Source organism: Prinia subflava, chromosome 14 (assembly GCF_021018805.1).
Source record: "Prinia subflava isolate CZ2003 ecotype Zambia chromosome 14, Cam_Psub_1.2, whole genome shotgun sequence".
Classification (NCBI taxonomy): Eukaryota; Metazoa; Chordata; class Aves; order Passeriformes; family Cisticolidae; genus Prinia; species Prinia subflava.
In genome coordinates, this window is record NC_086260.1 from 18,966,688 (window position 1) to 18,991,024 (window position 24,337).

Sequence of the window (24,337 nt, forward strand, 5' to 3'; positions counted from 1 at the left end):
AATAAAGGGAAAAAAAAACCCCAAAAAACCCACAAACAAACAAACAAAACAACAACAACAACAACAAAAACCCAACAACAAACAAACCACCAAAAAAACCCCACCCAAAACACCCGTACATTGCACTAAACAGTTCCTTCTAGCATCTGATTCAGTCCAAGTGAACATAATGTCCAGTGCCTTGGCTGAGTACTGCAGTCAGTAAACTGAGCTCCATGTCAAGCTTTTTGGATGTTTCTATACCAAACTCATCACCACAGTATTTGAATCGCTTCCAGAAGTGTACTGAGGAATGACAGAGATTTTCTTTCAGCCTCTTCTCTGCAGAGAAGCATATGCAAAGAAGTGTGCCTTGTTTTGGATGACTTTTTGGGTTGCTTATTATACATGCTGGTATTGGGACATTTAGCATATTAGGATCAGGAGCTAAGGCTTGCATTCCTGTATTTGGATTTGTCGTAGAGACGAGGGAGAGAGACAAAGTTTGCTTTAGTAGGACAGAACCACCTCGTGGAGGTGCCTGTTTTAGTTCAGTGGCTCTTTGATTGCTGGTATCCAGCATGCAGTGTCTGATGATAACTGTGGGGTGCCGTAACTCTGTGGCACTTGGTACAGCCGGGTTCTCTCCAGTGTCCCACTGCAGTGCCTGCAGCTGTGAGGTGGACCTGGATTCTAGCTGCAGTTCAGCATCTAGGCTTTCTGTGCATTGAAGCTGGCACAGGGGAATGATACCCATGTGCTTCCCATCATTCTGCAGACTTTCAACAACATCAGCTGGAACATCAGCCAAACATCTTGATTCAGTTCAGATTTCTACTTGTTCTTTGCTATCACAGAAGAGCACATAACAGCAGAGACCATGTATGATTTCTGTCTTAAACAACAGGATAAACATCAGGAATTGACAGCCTGGGTTGACTTGGATATGGTTCTACTTATTGCATATTGCTTCCAAGGAACTGGAGATTTCATATTTCCTTCGGGAATAGAATTAAGAGCTTGAAGCCATAGGGAGGAAAGAAGAAGGTCACAGTTGTTTATAGCAGGACTCTGCAGTTGAGTGTCTGAGCCAGTCAGCTGCATCAGACAAGTCTGTTTTCTGAAACAGCTGCTTCCAGTTTTGTCATGTTAGGTTGCTTCTGTGATTTCTACCTGGGACTGCTTTTGCTTATGTGATTAATCTGCCCTTTATCTTATTAGCCAGCCACTTGCTTTTATTAGCACAACTTGTTTCTTACTGGAGGATCTGTTTTTTATTTGTATCATAGTTCACCCTGGAATTCTGGAAATAACAGACTTTGAGGAGAAATGTTTTGTTTTTCTAACGAGTTATGGTTTCCCTGTAGCACACAGACGATCTTCCTTTAATTTCGAATGCCTCCGCCGACAGAGTAGCCAAGACGAGATCCCACTCTCTCCTAATTTCCACCATCGCACAGCTTTGCCACTTCACTTAATGCAGCAGCAGGTAAGCTCAGACCCTTCCTTAACTAACAGTGAATTACATCCTTCCAGCCTCTGCATTGGACTCCTGACTTTCACTGGTGTTTGGAGCAGTCCTGTTGTATTTGTTGCTGGACACACGGCTTCTCAAACATCCACCTTGTACAAAACAGAATGAGTAGCCTCCCCCATTGACTCTGAGTGCTCACAAAGAGTCACCATGCCCTAAATTTTGACCAGGAATGCATAATACAACAGCTGTCTATTAACCTTGGCCTATCTCAAATCCATTTGTGACCATTTGCAAGTACAAGATAGACACCTTCTGAGGCTCAGTGCCCAGCTTGGAAAATGCTGACAGCTTCCTATCGTGTCCTGGACAGAAGGAATGTTTCTATACTTCGTATTTTTTAATATATTCTTTAAGCGAAAAGATTTTGTGATATGAGTAAAACGGAAAAACACCATTTTGTTGTGTCAATTTACCAATTTCAGTCCTGTTTCTCTCTTGCATGGCTACTACACATCAGAAGATGTTAACTTTGTGTAGCTGCTGCCTGAAAAATTGGTTTGAGTTATCTGCTGAAACGAGAAATGAGTATGACTATTTGAAATCACTAACTTCTAAAATTCCTGCCTTTACCAGGTGATGGCTGTGGCAGGCCTGGACTCCAGCAAAGCTCATAAACATTCACCGAGTCGCTCGACGCGTTCCTGGGCCACCCCGCCTGCCACCCCTCCCAACAGGGACCGCTCCCCCTATTACACCCCCCTGATCCAGGTGGACAGGGCTGACTCCACAGAGCACATGAACGGCAGCCTGCCTTCCCTGCACAGGAGCTCCTGGTACACGGACGACCCCGACATCTCCTACAGGACCTTCACACCAGCCAGCCTGACCGTCCCCAACGACTTCAGGCACAAACACAGCGACAAGCAGAGGAGTGCAGACAGCCTGGTGGAAGCGGTGAGCACTGCAGGAGCTCTGGAGGAGCCCACAGTGTCTGTCTGAGCAGTTTTGGGGTTAACTTTGAAAAGCGTGTCGTTAAATTCACATCAGCTCTCTAAATATTGGATTTTTAGTTTTATAGCCAGACACTGGTTTTGGGTAAAGAGGGGAATTTATTCGTAACTGTCGTGTAGCAAAGGATTTCTGCTGAATCCAGATCTTCACGTTAGTTAGAGATTAATCAGAGAACTAAAGAGACATCAAAATTTTGAAATTTAAGTTTTCTAGATGATCGTCAGTTCTGAAGTATCCTTCCACCATGGCAATAGGGAACAGATGATGTATATGCTTGTTCTCTCTGTTGTTTCTAGAGAAATAAATCCCCATTTTTACAGTAATCTGAATAAAAGATCAAAAATTCCATGAATCAGTGTACTAAATGCAGAGAGAAGAATAACAACTGCAAGGATTGATTTGTAGGTGTACTAAAGAATGCTAAGAATTCCCTTTTATACTAAAAAAGATTTGAAGATAATGTGTGTGCAGCATTTCTGAATCATAGTTAATGCTGTAGCTTCCATCCATCACTTCCTTTCCATTGCTATGAGCTAAACAACACATTTTGTTATGTTTTTGCAAATGGGAATTCAACATCTTTTTTCCATGTACTCTAAAGTACTGAGAACATATAAAATTCTGTATTTCAGACAATTCTTTTAACTGCACCATCTGAGATGTATTAACTGTTGTCTTTAGTGTATCAGCCTGATGACTGATGTTTAGCAAAGACTACCTAAGGAGTCAGTGAGAGAAGTTCCATTATCACACATCACGGTGTGCTTTGGACACTTCTCATTGTTGATTTAATTGTTATTTACTTAGACAGTTTGGCTGTGGGTTGCTCCAGTGATTCAGCATGGGGTTTCTAGTGCTTTCCATCAGTGAGCAATGTTATGGTCTGTCTTTTGTTCTGTAATTCCACTGAAATCCTCACTCTCTCACCTCCCTCTGCCAGGTACTTATATCTGAAGGCCTGGGAAGGTATGCAAAGGACCCTAAATTTGTTTCAGCTACAAAACACGAGATTGCTGATGCCTGTGACATGACTATTGATGAGATGGAGAGTGCAGCAAGTAACCTTCTCAATGGAAATATCAGCAATGGGGCCAACGGGGATATGTTTCCAATTTTAAGCAGACAAGATTACGAACTTCAAGATTTTGGTCCTGGCTACAGCGACGAAGAGCCGGAAACGGGACGATATGAAGAGGACTTAGCTGATGAAATGATATGCATTACAAGCTTATAGTACTTAGCAAGGAAAAATGTTCTAATAACAGAAAAAGTGCCTCATAGTTTCACGATGCTAGGCACTAGCTGGAATGAATAACCAATCCAAGTTTTGTATGAGTGATGTCACACCTCAAGGAAGCCATAACTAATAAATTTATTATCTCCAGGTTGCCGAAATGTGAACAGAGCTGCAGTAGGTCAAGTCTCCTCCCACAGAACTTTCAGTTCCTCTGTAGGAATAAGGTTATTTTGAAACCAAGCAGATTGTGACAATCAGTTTTTTGAGGGCTAGAGCAGGATTCTGAGGTGTAATATCTTGCCTGTCTTTCAACCTTGTGCTGCTGTCCTTCCTAGTAGAGCAGGATTTTGTCAGTGACAATGTCTGTAGAGGTCTGGCACAAGATTGTGCGGGAAACAGCACCATGAGATGAGTGATGACAACCAATAATGTCATTACCTCAGTGCTCAAAAGCATATCAGATACCATTGCATATCCATTCTAACATTGTTCTCAAACTTGCCTCCTGATTTCTTTTCTTAATGCTCTTCTAAAATACAATTTGTCATGCTCTACCTGTTAGAGATCGTTGGAAAAAGAAGTTATATAAAGAATAATCTGTCATATGTAACATCAGTTTACATAGGAAAATATCATTCAGATGGTCTGTTTTATGACTATCATGTTAAGGGCAAAATATACTGGAATAATTGCATTCTTACTAATGCACTTGCAACCAGGTTATAGTAGAATTAGATAAGATAGTTTGCTAAAAATTATATAGTAGAAAATATTGTAAATTAATTGTAATATACAATGATTTGTATTTGTAAAGAGATGTTCTATATTTTGTAATTATTGTACCGTAATTGAACTGCAGCAATATTTATGGACCCTAATTATTGTAACTCTCCACAGAATTCTAGATAGAAGTATTTTTACTTGGAATATATAGATCTATAGCTTAAATATTTAAATAGAGCCACCTCTCAGTGTAAATCTCTTTTTGGGATAAAGTGTCAAGTTTGAACTTGGCAACAGATCAGATTTTGTTTTTTAATAATTGAGTCTAATAAATCTCTCTGCAAAAGGGATGCACCGTTGACTACTTAGTCTTATACTTGGAAAGGTAAAAAAATTTAAAGTAATTTCAACTTTTTTTTCTGACTGAAAAGTAAGTTCTAATTTTATTTTTGTAATAACCCCATGCAAAAAAGCCCCAAACCCAAAAACCTTGGCAAGTTCATGCCAGGGTATTCCTGGTCATGAGGCAATTAGTTTTGACAAAGCGTAATACCTACGTACCTTAAACTGACACAGAAAATATCTGAGGCAGAAAATACTTCACAGGTAAATGAAAATGCTTTACTTGAGTACCATTTTCTCTGCTTGGAAAGAGAAGAAATGTGATAGTATGATTCTACACAGAACCAAAAACCTTGATATAAAAAATATTTTATTTTATTGCCTCTTCCTTTCTGTTGTTCTATGTGTACTATTTCAAAGATTTATTTTTATGCAATCAAGAGAGGGCTTCGCTATTGTTCACAATGCAGTAAAATCCTGAAATGTCTTTGAGGCTGAAATGACCTTGGAGGATAATTAAAACACCCTGAAAGCTACTGTCTACTTTGTTAGCACTGGATAACAATGACTTGTTCTAACAAGTTATCTTATCAGGTTTTACCTGTAGTTCCTATGCTAGATAGCAATCCAGTTCACATTTTTACAAATGTGATGTTTAAAACATGTCAATAAACATTTTGTACATAATGACAGTTTCCTATGAATAGCTTACAGACTTCCTCTGAAATCATTCTTATTTCAAATGCCAGGATAAGAACTTAAAGGTTTGTAAATGATTTCTTGACCTACATCATTTTGTATTAAAACAAATGCAAAATGTTCTCCAAATAAAACTGTGTAATAATTTTATTATACTTGGGAGTCCTTTTACTAATAATTTTTCACAAAGAAGTTCCAAAGGTTAAATTCAATGTGCAGTGTTATAAGGATGGGAGGGAATGTGTGAAATAGTCTGTAGCATCACATTGTGCAAGTCTTTTATGAATGGTTGCTGTTAACCACAAAGAAATAAAGCAGAGTATTCATGTGCAAAAGGGATTACTACTTCCCTAGAGACAGACCTATGGAAATGATTAGGAAAATTTGACTAAAATACCCTGAAACACCTAAATAAATTTTCCATGATGTCTTGGGAAGCTCTTGGGTAGGTTACCCAGCAATACTCACTTTGTTACTCTTTCCCAGCTTACAGAAACAAAATCTGGGAGGCCAAAATGGAGCAATCCCTGGGAAATAACAATGAGTAGATTTTGATGTTCTGCCTACTGTGGTAAACCCACTTCTGATAATCACCTTCAAGGCAACTGAAGTTAAACTTTAAAAAAAAAGGAGGAAAACAATCTCAGACTTGTATTTTGTCCAGCATGGACGTTTGATAGCACATCAGGTTTGGCAGATTGAGCAGTGACAGGATTTTTAATTGGTGATTTCTCCAAGGAGACAGAAAACAATATGCTGACCTCACTGTATGCCCTTTGTCCTCAGCCTTTAATAATGTGATGAGAGACTCTTTAAGGTAGATAAGGAATTTTATGAGAGAACTGTTTGCAAAAATAAACGATGAAGGAAATTTAGTTGGAGACCATGTTCTATGTAGTTATTGGCTTAGGGGAGAACATTTGCATAGGTTCAAAGAATACTTGTTCAGTTTCACTACAGAAATACGTGGTAATAAGTAATCAATATATGCATAATTACATGGTAATTGGCACTCTTAGAATACTAACGATCATGGTAATTAGTACAAAAAACCTAAAAGTTCTCTCAACAATTAAATCATAATTTATGAGACTCCAAATTTGTTTATATATGTATTTAATGAGAGAAAATACTAGCAAAGAATTAAACACTGTATTCTACAGTGAAGTAAATTCACTGAAAAAAAAAATCTATAAAATATATTCATATTTGAACAGTGTCTTTTTTTGGCGCTTGGCTGACAGAAGAACTGAGACTAAAAATTATAGTAGTGTAATAAGATGTGCTTGTGTTCTCTCTCTTCATTTTAACTATAATATAAAAAGTATTTCATTACTTTTATTATTATTTGATGATATATATATATTTTATATTATTGAATATATTTATACTTTTATTACTCCTCAAAATCTGTTTCTATGTTTATTTTATAGAAAATGCATATTCTAGGCCCACTTTTCCAGTGTTCATGTAGCTGCCTAATTTGGCTGCAGACTCATTGAAAGCAGACACTTGGAAAGGATTTTAAGGTTGTGGTGTAGAAAATCTTACATAAATTAAATACAGTGCAATTTTACAAATACTGCTATATTCTGCTGCTTTTAAAAACACTTCTCATACTGAAACAACTTGAGCTGAAATGTGTGCACAAAAGAAATGGTTTTGGTCACTTTTCTTTCTTAATCTCATTGTCCTCAGCCAGAGACCTCCAACTGCCTGGAGCATCAGCAGCAAGCCATTTCCATGGAGATGCTGGGGTTCTCCCTTGCAGTACCATTGCTGGTCCAAGCCATGCTGGCAGGTCTAGTAATTCTTGAATCAAACAGCTTTTACAGTTAACTGGTTTTGAACACATAATGTATTATCTGTATATTTATAGAATTTATATCTGGGTAGAATTGGGAATAACCACACTGTATTATTTTGTTAAATAGATAAAACTGTGGGATTACAACCTGTGTTCTTCAGTCCAAGAAGGTGTAAAATATGGGTAATTTTAGCTATGAGACTGCCAGTGCTCCACAGGATATGTTAGAATAACCTAGACCTGTTCTAAGGACCCTTTAGCAGACTTGACTCTGCTGGAAGTCAGAAAAAAAATTTAACAGGAATTCAATATCAGCAACCAGATACAGCACAGGAGAAACTAATGGTAAAGTGATGCTATTAAAGATTTCACCAGGGCAACAAACCCTTCAGTACTGCATCAAAGGAATCTCATGGAGGAGCCTCAGTTTTCTACAGCAGTGAGGCTGGAGTTAATAAAGCAACATTGCAGTTCACAGTAATGAAAGTGTTTAAGTGTTTAGAAGGAGAGGAATCTCCAAGATGTCTGTGGATGCCTAGAACTGCAAGAAAAGATGATGATGTTTCAGAAGAAATGCCTGGCTATCTGATTTCTCAGTGCAGCATTGTCTCCTGAACAAAAGACACATGGATACCTAACCTTGCTATTTACTCCTCTTTTTAGAGCTTGGTGTAACAGCAGAGGAGAGGTCTGTGCATGTTCACTGGTAAGTTATGTAAGCCAGTGGCTGGTTGATCCTCTGCAGTTGCATAATAACAACTCCCATCTTGCATGCCTAGAGTGGAAACCCACATTTTGTGCAAATGCAGCAACTTCAGTATCTCATCTTGCTGAATTGCCTCCCTTCTCAGCTGCACAGGACTGTGGTAAGTCTCACCAGTGTATGTAACTTAAAATATCCTTATTGTATTTCAAATGACAAATGACCAGAATCTACTGAATACCTTTAAAGAAAAATTTCACAAACCTAAGTGCTGAGAAAGAATCATTTGCCACTAGGAGGTACAGAATACACAGCCCATGCTTTTCTCAAACAGTTGCACCAGATGAATGGTCTACTTAAGGCAGCTAATCAGTCACTTAGGATGTGAAATATTCTTGTTCTTCCCCTCATCCCAAAAGAATGCATCACATACAGAGAAAGGGTTTACCTGTCTCCCTTTGGAGCAGAGTTCACTGCTATCATCTTCCATCTTCAGTGGTTTTGTTTCTGTTTATGCAGATGCTCTAAGGAATTAGGTCCTTTCCTTCAGCAGAGCTCCAGTCAGTGCCTTACAGAGAGCAGCACCAGGTACAAGTATCTGCCTTGAACATCTGCAGTTGTCCCTCCAGCCAACATCTGAGTCAGCAAGGTTTTCTACAGTCTGTTAAAATGGTGTAAAATTCCATTTTTTTTCTCCTGAAGAACTGTTTATTCTCTTTGCCATAAGTCCTGAGCAATCTTAGGCTACAGAAGCCTTTACTTTATGATTTGACATCTTCTTAGTCAGAAGTTGCTTTGGAATACTTAATAAATACAAAATAATCAATGGAATCAATTTCTTTCAGTGAGTTCAGTTTCTTTAGGTTTTTTTTTTTTAATCAGTACCTGAAAGTTAGTTTGACACTAGAAACAGCCATGAAAGCTCAAGTATCTGAACTTACACATCTGAAAATTAAAAAAGCAAAGATTTAAGTCCTAAATAGAATATAACATTGGTTCACTGAATAAGATATCTGCCTTTTAATTTAAAATTACCTCTTCCCATATCATCTGATCTTATACAGTTGAGTAACATTTAGTTTTAAATATAGTTTGGTTGTAATTTTTCTAAAAAATTTTTGAGTGAGAGCAAGGCACCATTCAAAATATTTATTGATAAATATCTTTTGCAAACTATCATCTGAGCAAAGACCAATCACTTTAAGGATGTTATAGGAAGTGCAGATCTCTTACTGCTAGTGGTACAGCTACATCAGCTGAAATTGTGAGCAGAATTCTACTAAGCTCCTTGTGGGAAAAAAAAAAGAAGCAAAACAAAACAAAAATTTCCAGTAGATTTTTATAAATACCAACTCCAGTTCTGCATTTTTAGAAAAATAAGTTTCTGATAAATACACTGTATGTCTTCTCCCTGAATCCTATACAGTTGGAGACTGCTGAGCTTAGTGAAATCTAACTTTGAGTGAGGATTTGTAAACTGCATTTCTTTCATAAAAATCATGTTTGAAAAACTCTGAGCACATGCAGGTTCCTCCCTTTCCTATGAATTCTGATACAAACTAATTCAGCTCTTGAATATGAAATTGTATAAGTGCTTACATTTGCTTGACCATTTTTTGCAGGATGTGGTGATCACTGATTGTCTGTTATCCTGGGTAACATTCTCATAGCAGTTAAAATTCTTCAAATAACAATAATTTTCAACATAGCACACATTCATCTCTTCCATTCCTTGTGCAATCACACGGTATTTCTGGTGATGTGTACAACCATCAGAAACAGATTCTCTTCAACAGAAAATCTGAGTTTACCACAAAAGGTCATGTTTAACTAAGTTTGTGATTCTTGGACTGTCCTGCACGGGGTCAGGAGTTGGGCTCAATGATCCTGATTGGTCCCTTCAACATTTTCTGTGATTCTAAAATATGCAGCTTAAGCCAGCTGATTAAAAACACAGTACGTAGTCTAATATTAAAAATTTATTCAAATTAATAGTTATTTTAATAGGATATGTTGTTTTGCATGATATCTATCATGTTGGTGTGTTCAGTGTGAGACACCAACATGCTGATGAAAGCCTAAATAACAAATGGTGTGAAAGGATGATAATACTCATTTATCTCTGTGTTTCCAAGGTCTTGGGCTTATATACAGGAACGTTTTTCTCCTGAAGTGATGGGAGACCCTTAATTATATCTGCAGCTTTCTCTGCTATCATGATAGTTGGGGCATTCAAGTTTCCAGTGACAACACTGGGCATTATTGAAGCATCAACTACTCTCAAGTTTTCAACACCAATTACTTTTGTTTGGGGATCCACTACAGCAGTGCTGTCTGAAGGCTGGCCCATTTTACAGGTGCAGGAGGGATGATAAGCACTATCAGCCTTCTGCCTTACGAAAGCGTCTATATCTTTGTCAGATTGAACATGATTTCCTGGTTGAATTTCAGGCCCACGAAATTTTTCAAAAGCTTTCTGAGCAAAGATCTCTCTGGTCAACTTGACACACTGGCGAAACTCCCAAATATCTCTTTCTGTATAGAGAGAAAATACGAAAATTGTAAGTACACATTTAATTTGCTGGTGTATATAGAATGCAAACCAGAAACAAGCAGCATTGTAGAAAAAAAGGCTGGAAGGAAAGTCTCTCACTTCTTGCTGAAAGCCATAATAAAGCAGAATATTTTTCAAAGTCACAGGTATTTACATTCACTGTGAACAAAACTGTCACTTGTATTGCACAACCCCAAAAGGGAAGATGTGAACTATGAGGAATTGCACTTTATCTTGCTGCACCCACTGTCTAGGAAAAGGAGAATAGTCTCAGCACCAAGAAGCAGAAGAAATTCATTCCTTCACAAGCAGAGGTGGTGATGAAACAAACAGCAAGACACAGCAGATACTAAGAATTCTAACTTCATCCCCAACAGGGAATTCTTTCTACTTTACACTGTTCTTTGCACTATCACCTCTTTTCATACTAATTGACTTTTATAAGTGAGAAATAAATAACAACGTACCAACCAGCACTTCTGAATTGCTGTTTAGTAGGCACAAAAACTAGCTACTGAAACAGGCAGGAAATAAGCTGACCTCAGAGCAAGGAGAGGCTGCAGTTACCTGTTGACAGGTAGTTGGGCTCAATGATGGGGTGGTCCCTTGGGTCTGAACTCTTCAGCTTCAGCCAGCCCACACTTGTGCTCCTCATGGGCCCCACGTGGACCTGAAACACCCATGCTGTACTCATGAGACAATCCCACCAGATCTACTTCCAAATTCAGCACGGTTTTTTGGGGGTTTTGTTTGTTTGGGTTTGGTATTTTTGTTTTTTGTGGTTTTTTTTTAGACGGACTTTACAAATTCAGCAAATGTAAACATTAACCAAAGATGGAAAATACCGTTGAACATTTTTCCATTTTACATAATTTCTTCGGTAAATATGTAATTCCATTGCAGAGAAGAAATATGCCTGTCACATCAACTCACAGGTGTTCTTTTCATTTATAATACAACCATTCCAGTTTAGTAGTATCAGAGCACTCTAATACAAACAGCAATTGGACCAAATTGTTATGTCTCTGAAGGAAAAAGATCAGCAAGGAAAAACATGTATATTCAGTGACAGTTCCCCAGAATTAGCATTCAGAGGTTTGGATCAAGATGATAGTCCAAAAAGGGGCTTGGATTTGTGCCAAGGAATAAATGAGTGTTTCTATATATTTTTACTTAAACCTTTGTCTAAACTGCAGTGGAACAGGGAACACCTTGTTCCACTGCCAAATTGTGTCCTAACTCACAGCACTAGGGCACTTCAGTAGAGTGAATACTTAATTCAATACTTGCCTTGTTTCCCAGGGATAAAAACCAGCATAAATTTGGTGGCAATATCAAATAACAAAGCTGTGCTTTTTCCCCAATGGAGGGGGTTAAGCAGTCTATTTCATATTATACTGAACAAAGTATTTTTTCAGAATATAGCCAAATTATCAACACTTATAATGGAGCATAAAGCTCCTTGCCAGTGTCCACAAAACCTTACTGGAACATTCTCTTCAGCTCACCTGGTAAGCTTCCATTGTGGAAGCAACCCGACCATGGTCAATGACCTGAGATGGAAGGAAGTGGAACTGGATGTCAGGGTGAGGAACCCCTGGTCCACTTCGGATGAAACCACCAGATTCTAGGTGGGCAGTGGCTCCCTCACCTAGAGAGTGTAAAGAAGAGAGAAGATGCCATTAAATACCTTGGAAGAGCAACAAGTCCTCTTGTTTTTAACCCTTAGTTGCACTACTATGAATAATTTATATGTCCAGGGTCAATTGCAAGGAATGCAAATCCATTATGAACGGCTCGTAGTTCAAGCAGTGTGCATCACTTTCATCTGCTTTTTAATTCCTGGAGAAAGCTAAATACACATAACTTTGGAAATCCCACTGATCTGACAATGGGGTGTTACAGTTCTCTCACTGTAACTGGCAGGCCAAGGGTCTGACTCCAGAAGCAGATTTGGATCCTAAAAGGTGTGGAGAGAACTGGCTGCATGTCCTGACATTCCAGCACTGTTCACTCTGTGATGTGCACTCCAGTTATCCCATCAGTCATATGGAATAGGCAGAGCCATCCACAGTGCCTGAAGGGAAAGATGAAAGCCTTGCAATCCGCCTTATTTTATTTTCATTTCTGTTTAAATCTGTAAGCTAGCCCTCAATATTTACTTGCATGGTAAAAAGCCACAATATACCCAGAAGAAGTTGCTGAATAATAACATAATTCAGCAAGTGATGTAGAACTCAACTTTGGCCAAGCTATTTAACTGACATCAAGTATTATATTTACAGATTCTTTTTAAGGTACAGCTTATGACTGAGTTACAGTAAAATGCATGTGTCATCTTAAGGCAAGCCAATTCACATTTACTTGCAGGCCAAAATGATTCTGATTAGAGCAACAAACAAATTCTTTTGAGATAATTATACAGAAAACTTAAGTCAGTTCAACAATATGCTTTTATTGACATCACATTGATTTAAAATTATTTTGTCCATCTTTTTTGCAATATCTTTTCTTAGTAGTATTGATTTTTAAATGTAGAACTTTTCTTTATATGAGACATAGGAATGTTAAAAGAGGTGTATAATAACGTCCTTCATTACCTGAGATATAAAAACTTTAAAATATTCTAGTATAGAAGAAAAGAAATAATTTTTGCAAGCTCCAGTTATTTCCCAGAGCATGAAAAAGATTACATATTAAAGCTCCCAGACTATAAAACTCACAGATAAAAGGCTGTGGCAGCTCTAAATCAGTCAGTGGAAAAATGATTGCATACTTTGCTTCATACCTGTAAATTTCCAAAGCCATTCAAGACCAATCCTCACCATGTTAAGTGGCTTTTGTGCACTATACAGAGTAATAGGTTTGGTGCACTTTTGCTGGACATACACTTCTAAATGATCTTGAAGGTTCTGGCCTACTCCTGCAGGGAGTAGAGAGGGGAAGGGAGAAGAAAGAGAGGAAAAAAATGTTATTTCACACAGAACAATTACTCACCATGTTTCAAGCAGAGAACACCTGAAATGGGAACTAAACCAACCCCTTACAAGGGCAGTGATGCCACAGACCAGGGCCATGAGTCACATCAGCCTTTTGCTCATGTCAGAATAAGGTTTTACATAAACATAGCATAACTAAAATGAAAATGGAAAGTTAAATGGCAGATGTATCAGCTGTTCTAAAAATGGCAGATATGGCTTCTAAATATTGTGCTTTCTTCTTTAGCTTTAAGGAAAAGTTCAGGTTATCTCTTTTATATTTGAGTATTTATGACAGTGGGAGTTTATACAATCTGTTGTGGATCAAAACTAAATCAAAACTCTTAATGACAAGTGTGCTGCTTATCTATAAAAATATGCCTTCAGAAAGGCATTTTTCACTGTCAAATGTGGTGGAGAAAGAGTAGGAATTTATTGCTTAGTTCTAAAATCAATGCCTGTTTCCACTGATTTGTATAAAATCAATACATCTTTCCACTGATTTGTAACAAACATGTTTTCAACGTTTCATAATTTGACGTAAAGAAAACTCAATTTCATGATTAATTTAATTTAATGATTATTCAGTTGCATTCATAAGATGATGAAAGAAGAAAAAAAAATTACCAGGAAGATGGCAAACAAGAGGGATCCCCAGTTTTTTTAGATCATCTGCATTTCCAATTCCAGACAACATAAGCAGCTGGGGAGAATTTATGGCACCTCCACTTAAAATAACTTCCTTACTGGCAAAAACCTAAAAGGAAATGAGCACAAAAGCCCTAAGATTATTAAGCCTGAGCCGAATGCAAGCAGCTTCTGGGACTCCTCTTTGGATATGCTGTTCTGATCCTGATTAGACACCCTTCCCTCACATTTTCCTCATTTAAATGTATTCCTGTCTTGTCAGAATTTTCCACAGAGAGAAGTAATCAAGCTTTTACTTTGATCATTCCTGTATTTATTCCCATCTCTACAATCCATTCACACTCTATGGCACAGAAACATTCAGCCCAGCTCCTATCCTACTTGCCAGGGGAAGAGTACCTGTGGCACTCGGATCAGGCAGCTAAGCTTCTCTGCCATTTTCAGTAACTCTTTGTAAATTAAAACTGAAATTCCTAAGGAAGATTTGGAATTCACAGACATGGTAGCTCAAAAATTCTCAAGAGCTTATTTTTTTTTAATTCAACCAAGGCTAAAGTTTGATTTCTTAGCTCATGGTAGTCCTCAAAAGCCCTCCCATCCACTAAAGCACTACTCATAAAATTGACTGCAGGCATAGAATGAATTTTCTTCTGCTGACAGTCTTTTTATCAAATAGTTTGGTCTGAGCCTGAGTTGGTCATGATACATGATACTGCTAATTTATTCCTCTGCCTTTGACTCAGAGTTTTAACAGATTAGTATGGAATGCATATTAACTAGTAATCCTGTCGTTTTTGAATGACACCTCAGCTATACAGAATGATGGCAAATGAGATTGTTGCTACAGTAACATCCAAGTCTAATAATAATAAGAAGCATTTTCACACTGTTTATCTGATCTGGTCAACAGATGGCCAGTGCTGTTATCTTTTATTTGTTGTTTGCTCTGGGCAATCCTTAGTATGTTAAGGCAAATAAACACCATATCAGAGCCTGTTGAATCAATACTTAGAGCTGTATTTTGCATGTTATACCAACTTTTTAAATTTATTTTTCTTTTCTGTGGTATACACAGAACTGATACCAGTTTGTTCAGAACAGCATTCAAATGATGCTTGCTCAGTCTCTGCACTGTATTTGTTCCCAGCCCACACAAAATTTTTCATAATGTCACAGCTAACATGCGAAGAGGAAAAAGTGACCTTGATACACTTTTGTTTAGGTTAGTCTATAATACATTAAACAATATCATCCTTTATATGAAATATAAAGTATAAATATACTTTTCTGCTTGATTCTGAACTTAAAAACTCCAGGAATACCTCAGTCTACCTTTCCTACTTTTGTCAGAGGGCTTACTGAAATCCTGGGAGATCTCTAGGACTTCAGTGTTAGAAGACTAACAAGTCCATGGCTGGAGAATAGGTTTTGAATAATTTTTAAATCAGGTTTGGTGATCTTTTCACTTTGCTGATGACTGATATAAAAAAGATTCTATCTAAAATAGACTGTAAAAACAAAAACACTTTATTGTAGTCAATTGCTTGATTTTGATGTTCATAACGCAATAACATTATTAGTTCTTCCATCCTGACAAGTATAAAATTTTCCAGAAAATAAAAGCAGACTAATCCTGCAGTTTTGATGCTGGGCAGGGGGGAAAGGGGAGAGAGGGAGGGGAAATACTTTGAAGGTGTTATTTTGTACCATACTTGATTAGAAATATATATTATTCACTATGTAGAATTCATACATATATTAGTATGTATGAAAATTCATAGCAATTGAAGAATTTCACAATTAAATGGACCAGTGTTCAGAAAGTCTTTGATGTGTGTAATTGGGTTTCCAAGACTTTCTTCAACAAAATTGATCTTGATAATGGCACAAGAACAGCAATTAGAGGTAGTGTTTTCACAGAAATCCAATAGCTTATGAAATCAGTTAAAGGTTCTGCAACTTTTGTTTCATATTGGTAAAATGATTAGCATTTGCAATCCACTTAGAAAGCAGAAGATTTGATCTGTGTTTTAGAAAATCAAAGAACATATGATTTATACTGCATTTTAACTTCTGGCATGTGAACTTGTCTGCTGAGTTTTATAAGGCTGACTGAACTCAAACCACCAAAATTTGTACTCAGCTCTCTCTAGGATATTATTAATACACTTTGTAATTGTTTTATGATTGTTTGGGACTAAATATCTTAGGTTATTAGCATACAAGCCCCTTTTAGGCAATATCCTAGTTACAGACTAATCCCTAATCAGCTGTTAAGGCAAATGAGGATGATTTAGGTCTTACAGAAGGCAGTGGATTGAAAGAGACATAAAATGAACCAATTATCCACCAAATTTTGTAATGACAATTCAAGCTTCCTTCCACACAATCACATTTTCAGTGGAAGTTGAACTGAAACTAGGAAATATTCATTCCACAGTCAACCATAAGGCAAGATCTGTCATTTATCCTTTGAGCCATTCAGATTTCAGTATCTGGCTTTTACAGAGTTTCCTCTGCCAGAATTGTTTGTCAGAAATATCCCCATTGCAGCACTCAGGTCAATGTGCTGGGACAGGGCATGGCTGCACCACAGGCTCCAGACATCTTACACAACACTCTGTGTAACATCAAGTTATGGCTTGTGCCCTATCCACTGGCAGATGGATATGTGATGATGAAGTTAATCTCTAAATCAATACAACTGGAATATCATCTTCTGTAAAATTCCTGACAAGGAATCATATACTGTAAGAAACAACCTAACCTCTAAAATAATGAACATTTTGCACAATAAAGTGCCATTTTTAATAGACTTTTTAAAAAAAGATATAATTAGGCTTTGATTCATACCTTTCATACTGGAAATTGAAAATCTCTTACCTTTTTCCTTTGCCCATTTTTCACATACTCAACACCAATGCATTTTGTTCCTTGGAACAAGATTTTTGTTACAAGTGTCTTCTCTGCAACTGAGAAATTTGGGCGTGATATGGCTGGGCGAAGATAAGCACTAGCTGTGCTCCATCTTTGACCTACAATGTATATTTACATTAAACATCAAAGTAGTCATGCTCAGTATGCTTCAGATTTTGGCCAATAATCACCAGGATGCCTACAGAGGGAAAGCCTTCATAGAGTTTATAGAGTTCAAAGCAAATGTGATTTGATATAATAATTAAAGATATTATTTTAACATAAGAAATTTCACAATCACAGCTGTGGATCAGGACTTTCTTAGCCATGCAACTTGCAGTGAAATACACAGTACACTGATGGCAAGCTGCTGAGAAATGAATAGAATGTCAATACAGAGTGCCATAGCTGGGCAGTAACCGAAACACTCAAATGGCATTCAGTGCAGATTATATGTTCAAAATTATTGCTGTATCAGAAAGAGAAATTACTTGAGGACCCCTTTACGGTTTACCTCGGTGTATAGTCATGTCCATCCAGCCAAAGCCTTCCTGCTGATAGCCATTCATGTCGTCTGTGAAGGGGTACCCGGCTTGCTGCGCCGCCTCCAGGAACGCCTGATGAAGAGGATGGTTTGTTTTCCCTCGTGACACGTGCAGGGGGCCATTCCCACCTCTGTACTGATCCGGCCCCAGTTCGTGTGTCTGTGCCTTCTTAAAATAGGGCAGGCAGTGCTCGTAGTCCCAGCCCGCGGCCCCGTCCCTGCTCCAGCGGTTGTAGTCCTCGGCGTGCCCGCGGATGTAGACCATGGCATTGAGCGAGGAGGAGCCGCCCCACACCCTGCCCCGGGGCCAGTACATCACTCGGCTGTCCATGTGCCTCTGCGGGGTGGTGTGGTAGTACCAGTTGTATTTCTCGTCGCAGAGGTTGTAGGTTAACGCAGCAGGCATGTGGATCTTCCACATCAGCCTTTTGCTGCCGAGCAGGGTGTCTTTAGGGCCCGCTTCCAAAAGCAGCACGGTGCTCTGCAGGTCTTCCGTCAGCCTGTTGGCCAAAACGCAGCCTGCTGACCCAGCTCCCACGATGATGTAATTATAGGAGTTTGCCTTTTCAGAGCTCAGCTGAGATGATGCACGTGAAATTTTGAATTGTTGTTCATTGATGCCCAAGGTGTTCTTTAATGTGCGTACTTTAAACAGGCTTCCTGCTATTCTGCACATCACAGGACTGTGACATTTAAATCCTTTCATTAAATATGACATCTTTACTGATAGTTAATCACTCTTGCAGAATTTCTGACAAAAGCCCAGTGGTTTACCCTAGAAAAAATACAAAGATACTAATTAAGATTAGTATCAGCACACTATTAGTATTAGTAAACTATAATACTATTAGTATTAGTCAGCATTACTAATACCTCTAAAATGTCAGCAATTTTCAGGTGACAATGGTATTCTTTACCCATTTTCACTGCCCAAGAAGTTAACAATGGTAATAAACCAGTAAACATTTACTGTCTTATAATTCTTTTAATGGAGTCTGTGCAGCAGTCAAATGTACTGTCCTATATTATATGTAGTCTGATTTTGATTTGTTGCTGGTTCCTGAGACAGATGAACATTTTCAAGTATTTGCCAAACTCATAAGAGGTGGAAACTTTTGCATTCCTTGTAGTATCTCTTTATCCACCTCTAACAGGCAGGAATTTAAGAACAACAACAATTTCAAAAACTGTTGTAGTTTAATTTTGGGGGGGGTCCCCAGGGAGGGTTCCCCGGGAGCCCCCCGGGTCCTAGGGTCGCGGGTGTTCCCGTGCTGGCAGGCAAAGAGACTTCAGACGGCTGCTGAGGTGCTGATGGGATGAGGGTTTATTCAAAGTCTCACTCCAGGCAGGGAGCATGGTCCTGCGGGAGAGGGGGAAGGGAAGGGGGGAGAGGGAGAAGGGGAGAGGGATGGGGAGGGAGCAGTCCCCGAAGACCACCAGGGCAAAAGATGGAAGAGGCCTCTCGGATTGCACCCTTAACACAGAGGTTCAAGGTGGGCGCGGTAAGATTCTCCAGCCACTGCAGGGAGGGTACAGACTTGGGATAAACCATACATTTTCCAGGGGTGAACGAGAGCAAACCATTTCCATAAAATACAATTCCACAAAAAACTTCTCTGTAAGTCTGTGACAGGGATGTCACACAAGACAGTTCACAATGGAAATGGTGAGTATGCTCACTGCACATTCTGCCAGAGAGTGTCTCCACAAAACAAATGTGTAACAAACTCATTTCCAGCTGTCCCCAAGGTGAAAACTGCCAGATTTGCAGGTGTGTCTCCTAACACAGGGAAAGGAAAAATCTGCTCATCTGTGCCTTTCTACCTTGCTGATAAACCCCAAATCCTGGAAGAGTGCTCCAAGAAGTCACAATCTGACACCACTAGAGCCTTAGGCTGAGTAGGAATGGAAAGGGTTTTTTTACTTTCAGAGAAGCCTGTGAGCCTTGAAAGTACCACAGGTTTAGCTCTGTGTTGCACTGGTTTGGGCACAGGGACTTGGTGCCAAATTTTCTGTGTGTCACAGGTACTGATCCTGCTGGCCAGCCTGAAGGGTTTCTCCTGCTGTCTTCCCTGAAACTATTCCTTTTGGTCTAAATAATTAGTGAAATGGGGTATCCTTGGGCTGTAAATAATATTTCTCCCTGGCCCATGACTTCTGTCTAAGCTGTTGTCATGTATTATAGAGACAGTGAGTTATCCAGTGATCTACCTCTTCCAGCACTGCACAGCTGAAAGAGATGAGCAAGCACACTCCTGAAATACACTGAATCCTCTGTAACAAAATCGGGTGTAAATTGCTGCTAAAAGTTCAAAATTTTCCACATACAATTACAATTTTAAACACAACATTTGCAAAAGTATGTTCCTTTACTCTTGGGGAACAGATGGGAAGAAGCATAACTCTGACTTCTCTTAGGAAAACTTGTAATAAACTTGTTTGGAGCTGTACAAACCCCAAAACTTCCGAATGAACAACCAGCCGTGGAGAACATTTTTTTCTGTAAAGAAAAAATAAGATGCTGGGGATATGTCTGAACCTGAAGTTCACACAGCTGATTCTCCTTACACAGATAATTCAAAATTTTTCCCAGTTGAAGATGGGACTGTGTTGGGTTTTTGTATTTGTTTTGTTTGTTTGTTTGGGGGGTTTTTTTGTGTTTTTTTTTGTTTGTTTGTTTTTTGTTTTGTTTTGTGGGAGTTTTTTGTTTGTTTGTTTTTGGTTTTTTTTTCAGGTGAAGTCTATCAAAGGATTCTTTCTTGAAGAAAAAAGTTTATCAGCTTCTTGCGATGCAGCAGAGGATGCAAAGAGAGAGGTTTTTACTTGTTTTCGTTGTGATGAAGAAGGTTATGGAAGAGGTAAACCTATGTTTAGCCTGCAAAATTGGTGGGCCACAGGACTTTATTGATCCAGGAGCAGCAGATTGGTGAGGGGGTTGGTAGAATATGGGGCTGGGTCCTGATAATCTGGGGAACAGATTATCCAGTAGGGAACTATAGTTTTATGGCCAACTCCTCTAAATGTTGGTGGCTGTGTCAAAAGGAAAGAGGCAGAAGTAGGGAGGTTTATACATTGCAGCCCTACTGGGATGCTCTGTACTCACTACCAACAAAAAAAATTTTGGACCTTACTGGATGTTACTGCATGTCTTTACCTGGGTTCCTCCTATATCATGACCTCTTTATGAGCATGTAGTAAAATGTTCCTCAGTAATCAGTGAGCAGACTTGCAGAAATGCATATGACAGCAACATAAAATACATTTCCTGTATTGCAGTAGAACATCAAAATCTGGAGCTTGTTTTTAAAAAAAACAAGCTTATTTGTATTTACGAAGCTGCTATTCAGCAGGGCCTGTGGCTGGTGGTCGTACAAGACTGAGGAGAGCAGGAGCATTTCAGCAGGAAGATCCTGTTGCTACAATACAATAATACAGTTAATCATCCACTGGTTAGCTAGAGGTGGGCAGTGGAATTTTGAAACCAGGTGTTAGGGCTCCTTGAGTCATTGTAACACATTTCTGAATACAGTATCAGGCTGATGTAACGCACGGTACCTACAACTGCAACTCTATCTGGCATCATATACGAAAACAGGCTTCTCTAAGGGACTCAGAACAGGGCATCCTCTGCCTGGGAGGGAAGGCTGAACTGCCAACCATGAAAACGAAACCTAATGCTCCTTTTAAGTAACTTAAGTAGTGAATTTTAAATTTTCTGCACCGTATGTTTTTCAGCTATATAGTTAGACGTTATTTCACGGTTTTCTTCGCATTTTGTTGTTGTTTTACTTCAAACAGAACAGGACTGGCAAGATAACATCTGAGAGAATTTTTATCTGGCAGAGAGAGCTGGGAGTGAAGTCAGTCAGCAGTGCCCCAGCCATAACAGTAAAGTTATACACCGACTCTGACAGTCTGTGTGTAGATGATTCACAAACCTTGGTGCTTCTGAGTTCTGGAGTGCAGAGGTCAAAAAATCAAGTCATTCTCATTTAATATAATTCTAGCACACATATTTTGATTGAATGGATTAAAACACTAGTTTCAATAGATTAAAATGCTAGTTTCAATGCACAATTTTTTTTGCCATATTGATTCACATCCACTCTCCTCTTCCAATGATGCCTCTACATAAGCACTATCCTACCTCACTTCTTCTAAACTGATCCTGAAACAAAAAGGAGGGTCACTGTGCCTGAAACACTCCCTGTTCTGTTGACAGAGGAGAAACAAGAATATCCTCTTTGGCAGATGCAAAACATAATCCTCTCCCAGAGATGTCCACAGCAGAGACAACACATAATGTAGAGGAGTAATGGGGCTTTGTCAGGGCATTAACCCTTCATGTTACCCCAAATGCTGCGGGGCCTGACTGTAAAGTGCAGGAGGAAGAGCTCCTCAGGCTAAAGCAGATCTTGCTTTTTGTTTGTTTGTTTTTCCCTGCTGCAGGCTGTGTAACAGGTTTAAATGTATCTGCTGCAGGATGTTTTGGACTAACGTCCCCTTCAGTCCTGTTAAGGAGAAAGTTCATTCACTTTCAAAAACTTTGTGGTGAGTTTCATTTCCAGGGCTGGAAGTGTTCAAGCAGACTTACCTCGCCTCTTCCTCCTCTGTGCACAAGCGTGTCCGTGATGTCCGGGGTGCGGGGCTGCCGCGACCCCGCTCTGGGGGCTCTGAACCTCTGAACCGGACCGGGACCGCGGCTGCTCGCTCCCGGCCGCCGGAGCAGGAGGGAGATGGGTCTGTCCCGGTCCCCTCCGCAGGACGGGGCACCCACAGGCCGCGTCTGTCTCAACCCAGGCCGGGGAGGCCGCTCGAGTGTGGGGGCTGCCGCCGACCCTCGGCAGCCACCGCCCAGGCCGGCGGGCGGAGCGCGGGGAGGGCCCGGGAGCGCGGGGCGAGCTCCGAGGGAGGCAGGGCAGCGGCGCGGCCGGGCCCTCCCCCGGAATGCACCCTTTGGCCGCGGTGCACGGTGTGCCAGAGCGCCTTCGCACCGTTTCGAAAGCGCCCAGAGGGGCAGCGGGCGAAGTCCTCAGCCTCGCCCATCCCGCCAGAGTTCCCGGGCGGCTGCGCTGCCCCGCCGCTCCCGCATCCCACCGGGACAGGGCTGCCAGCTCCGCCAGTGCCACCGGGACAGGGCTGCCAGCTCCGCCAGGGCCACCAGGACAGGGCTTCCAGTTCGGCCAGTGCCACCGGGACGGGGCTGCCAACTCCGCCGCGGAATTCCGAGGCGCGGGGCACACCCAGCCCCGCGATGAAGCGACCCCACCCCGCTCCTTCCCGGAGCGTCCCAACTTCTTCACCCGCTCTTAGTGGGGCAGAAAAAAACCTTTCCCCCACCCTCGGCTGCTTTCCCGCGGGAGCGCTGGGAGCTGCAGCGGCTGGGGATGAAAGCCCAGGTGTCCCGCTCCGTGCACCGCTCCGTGCCCGCCCTGCCGGTGCCTCGCCCTGTCCCCGGCGCTGACGGGAGGTATCCCTGTGTGTATGAGCCCTGGGCGCAGTGCTCGAAGAGAGTTGAGAGTTGAGCTGGAATTGCAATTGGAAGGTTTAATTGCCATCCTTACCTGTGCAATGCGTGTTTCCAGGAGAAAGCCTGGCTTTGGAAATGACAGCAGCAAACGCGCTGACCCGCCGGGCCTGTCTGTATGGACTGATTCCTCACCTCAGCAGTGAGAACTCTTGTGTTTGGTTGTATCGCTGGTCAGTGTGTGTTCAGTCGTAACTCTGAACAGGTTCCTACTGGGTAGGCACAAGAACTAAAAATTCCACAATATAACTCAGATAAGTTACTTCCCTATTGGCTCTGTGCTTTGAATATCTTCAGTATATGCAAATACAGTGTGGGTTCGTTATAGACTAAACTGCATTAAAACGTGCTGGTGGTGAGAGTATCTCAGAAAATTCCCCCAGAAATGGCCAGGGATTGGTATTGTGTGAAGAGTCAGTGCCACTCCTGGATGGTAAACCCAGGAGTCTTGTTTACCTGTTACGAATGCTCATGGCAGAACAAAACTGATGTTAGGAAGACAAACCAAGATTATTGTGATATCTTGTACTTTTTTTCTGATATCATCTAAGGACAATGGTCTCTGCTGCAATATCGTTAATGTTGCTTGTAGATGCTGATTTTTTTTCCCCAAGTCCTTCCTTATCACTCTTCTCAGAATGTATTGAATCATTAATAATTTTCTAGCCTAATTACTTGTTAATGTTTTTGTTCTTAATCAGGTAAGAAGATAATGGACAGTCTCTGGGTGATTGGTTATTCACAGTCAAGCACCACACTCCAAACTTCTGAATAATGATTCATTAATGGAAAGGAGTAATTGTTCCCTGTGGAACTATAAGTACATGTGCACTTGATGTAAGTGGTCTTTAATCTTTGCAGTGATTAAGAATGCTTGAAAACAAACTGATGTGTGTTTGCAGGGTTGAAATAATTTTGTACACTTTCAATGCATTATTCAGTAAGCAAATAAAATATTCACTTTGTTTATAGAAAATATACACTAAATATATATAAGAGTATAGAAGTTTCATGAAGTAACAGAGTAATTTCAGCAGTTAAGTAGGGGTAGATGTAGAACACCAAACTCTGTGTTCATTGTTTGGAATGTGAAAATAGAGGTGTCTCCTCTTCATTGTAAAGGTTCCTGCATTTCATGGGTTTGCAGACTAGAAACGGGTGCTGTCTTACCCCATTGTTACCAACTGAATCA

At 40.1% G+C, this 24,337-nt stretch overlaps 2 protein-coding genes across 5 annotated transcripts in view; one reads left to right on the forward strand and one right to left on the reverse strand.

Moving 5' to 3' along the window:
- The window catches only part of CACNA1D (calcium voltage-gated channel subunit alpha1 D), a 175,625-nt gene extending 169,999 nt beyond the window's left edge, over positions 1-5,626 (forward strand). For 3 of the 4 annotated variants that reach the window (XM_063412060.1, XM_063412062.1, XM_063412061.1), the window contains 3 exons: positions 1,347-1,468; positions 2,090-2,410; positions 3,408-5,625. In XM_063412060.1, the coding sequence (XP_063268130.1) occupies positions 1,347-1,468; positions 2,090-2,410; positions 3,408-3,701 (737 nt within the window). In that variant the 3' untranslated portion in view covers positions 3,702-5,625. Of the gene's footprint in view, positions 1-1,346; positions 1,469-2,089; positions 2,411-3,407 lie in introns of all 4 variants that reach the window. The other variant, XM_063412064.1, reaches the window with a different exon arrangement.
- A 3,798-nt stretch (positions 5,627-9,424) lies between these two features.
- CHDH (choline dehydrogenase) lies at positions 9,425-22,488 on the reverse strand. The gene is made up of 8 exons (XM_063412065.1): positions 22,213-22,488; positions 17,589-18,393; positions 17,042-17,193; positions 14,138-14,267; positions 13,321-13,455; positions 12,041-12,183; positions 11,100-11,202; positions 9,425-10,513 (listed from the first exon to the last, which is right to left on the reverse strand). Exons 2-8 carry the CDS (start codon positions 18,334-18,336, stop codon positions 10,095-10,097), a joined length of 1,830 nt encoding a protein of 609 aa, XP_063268135.1. The 5' UTR covers positions 18,337-18,393; positions 22,213-22,488; the 3' UTR covers positions 9,425-10,094.
- Between the last annotated feature and the right edge of the window lie 1,849 nt (positions 22,489-24,337).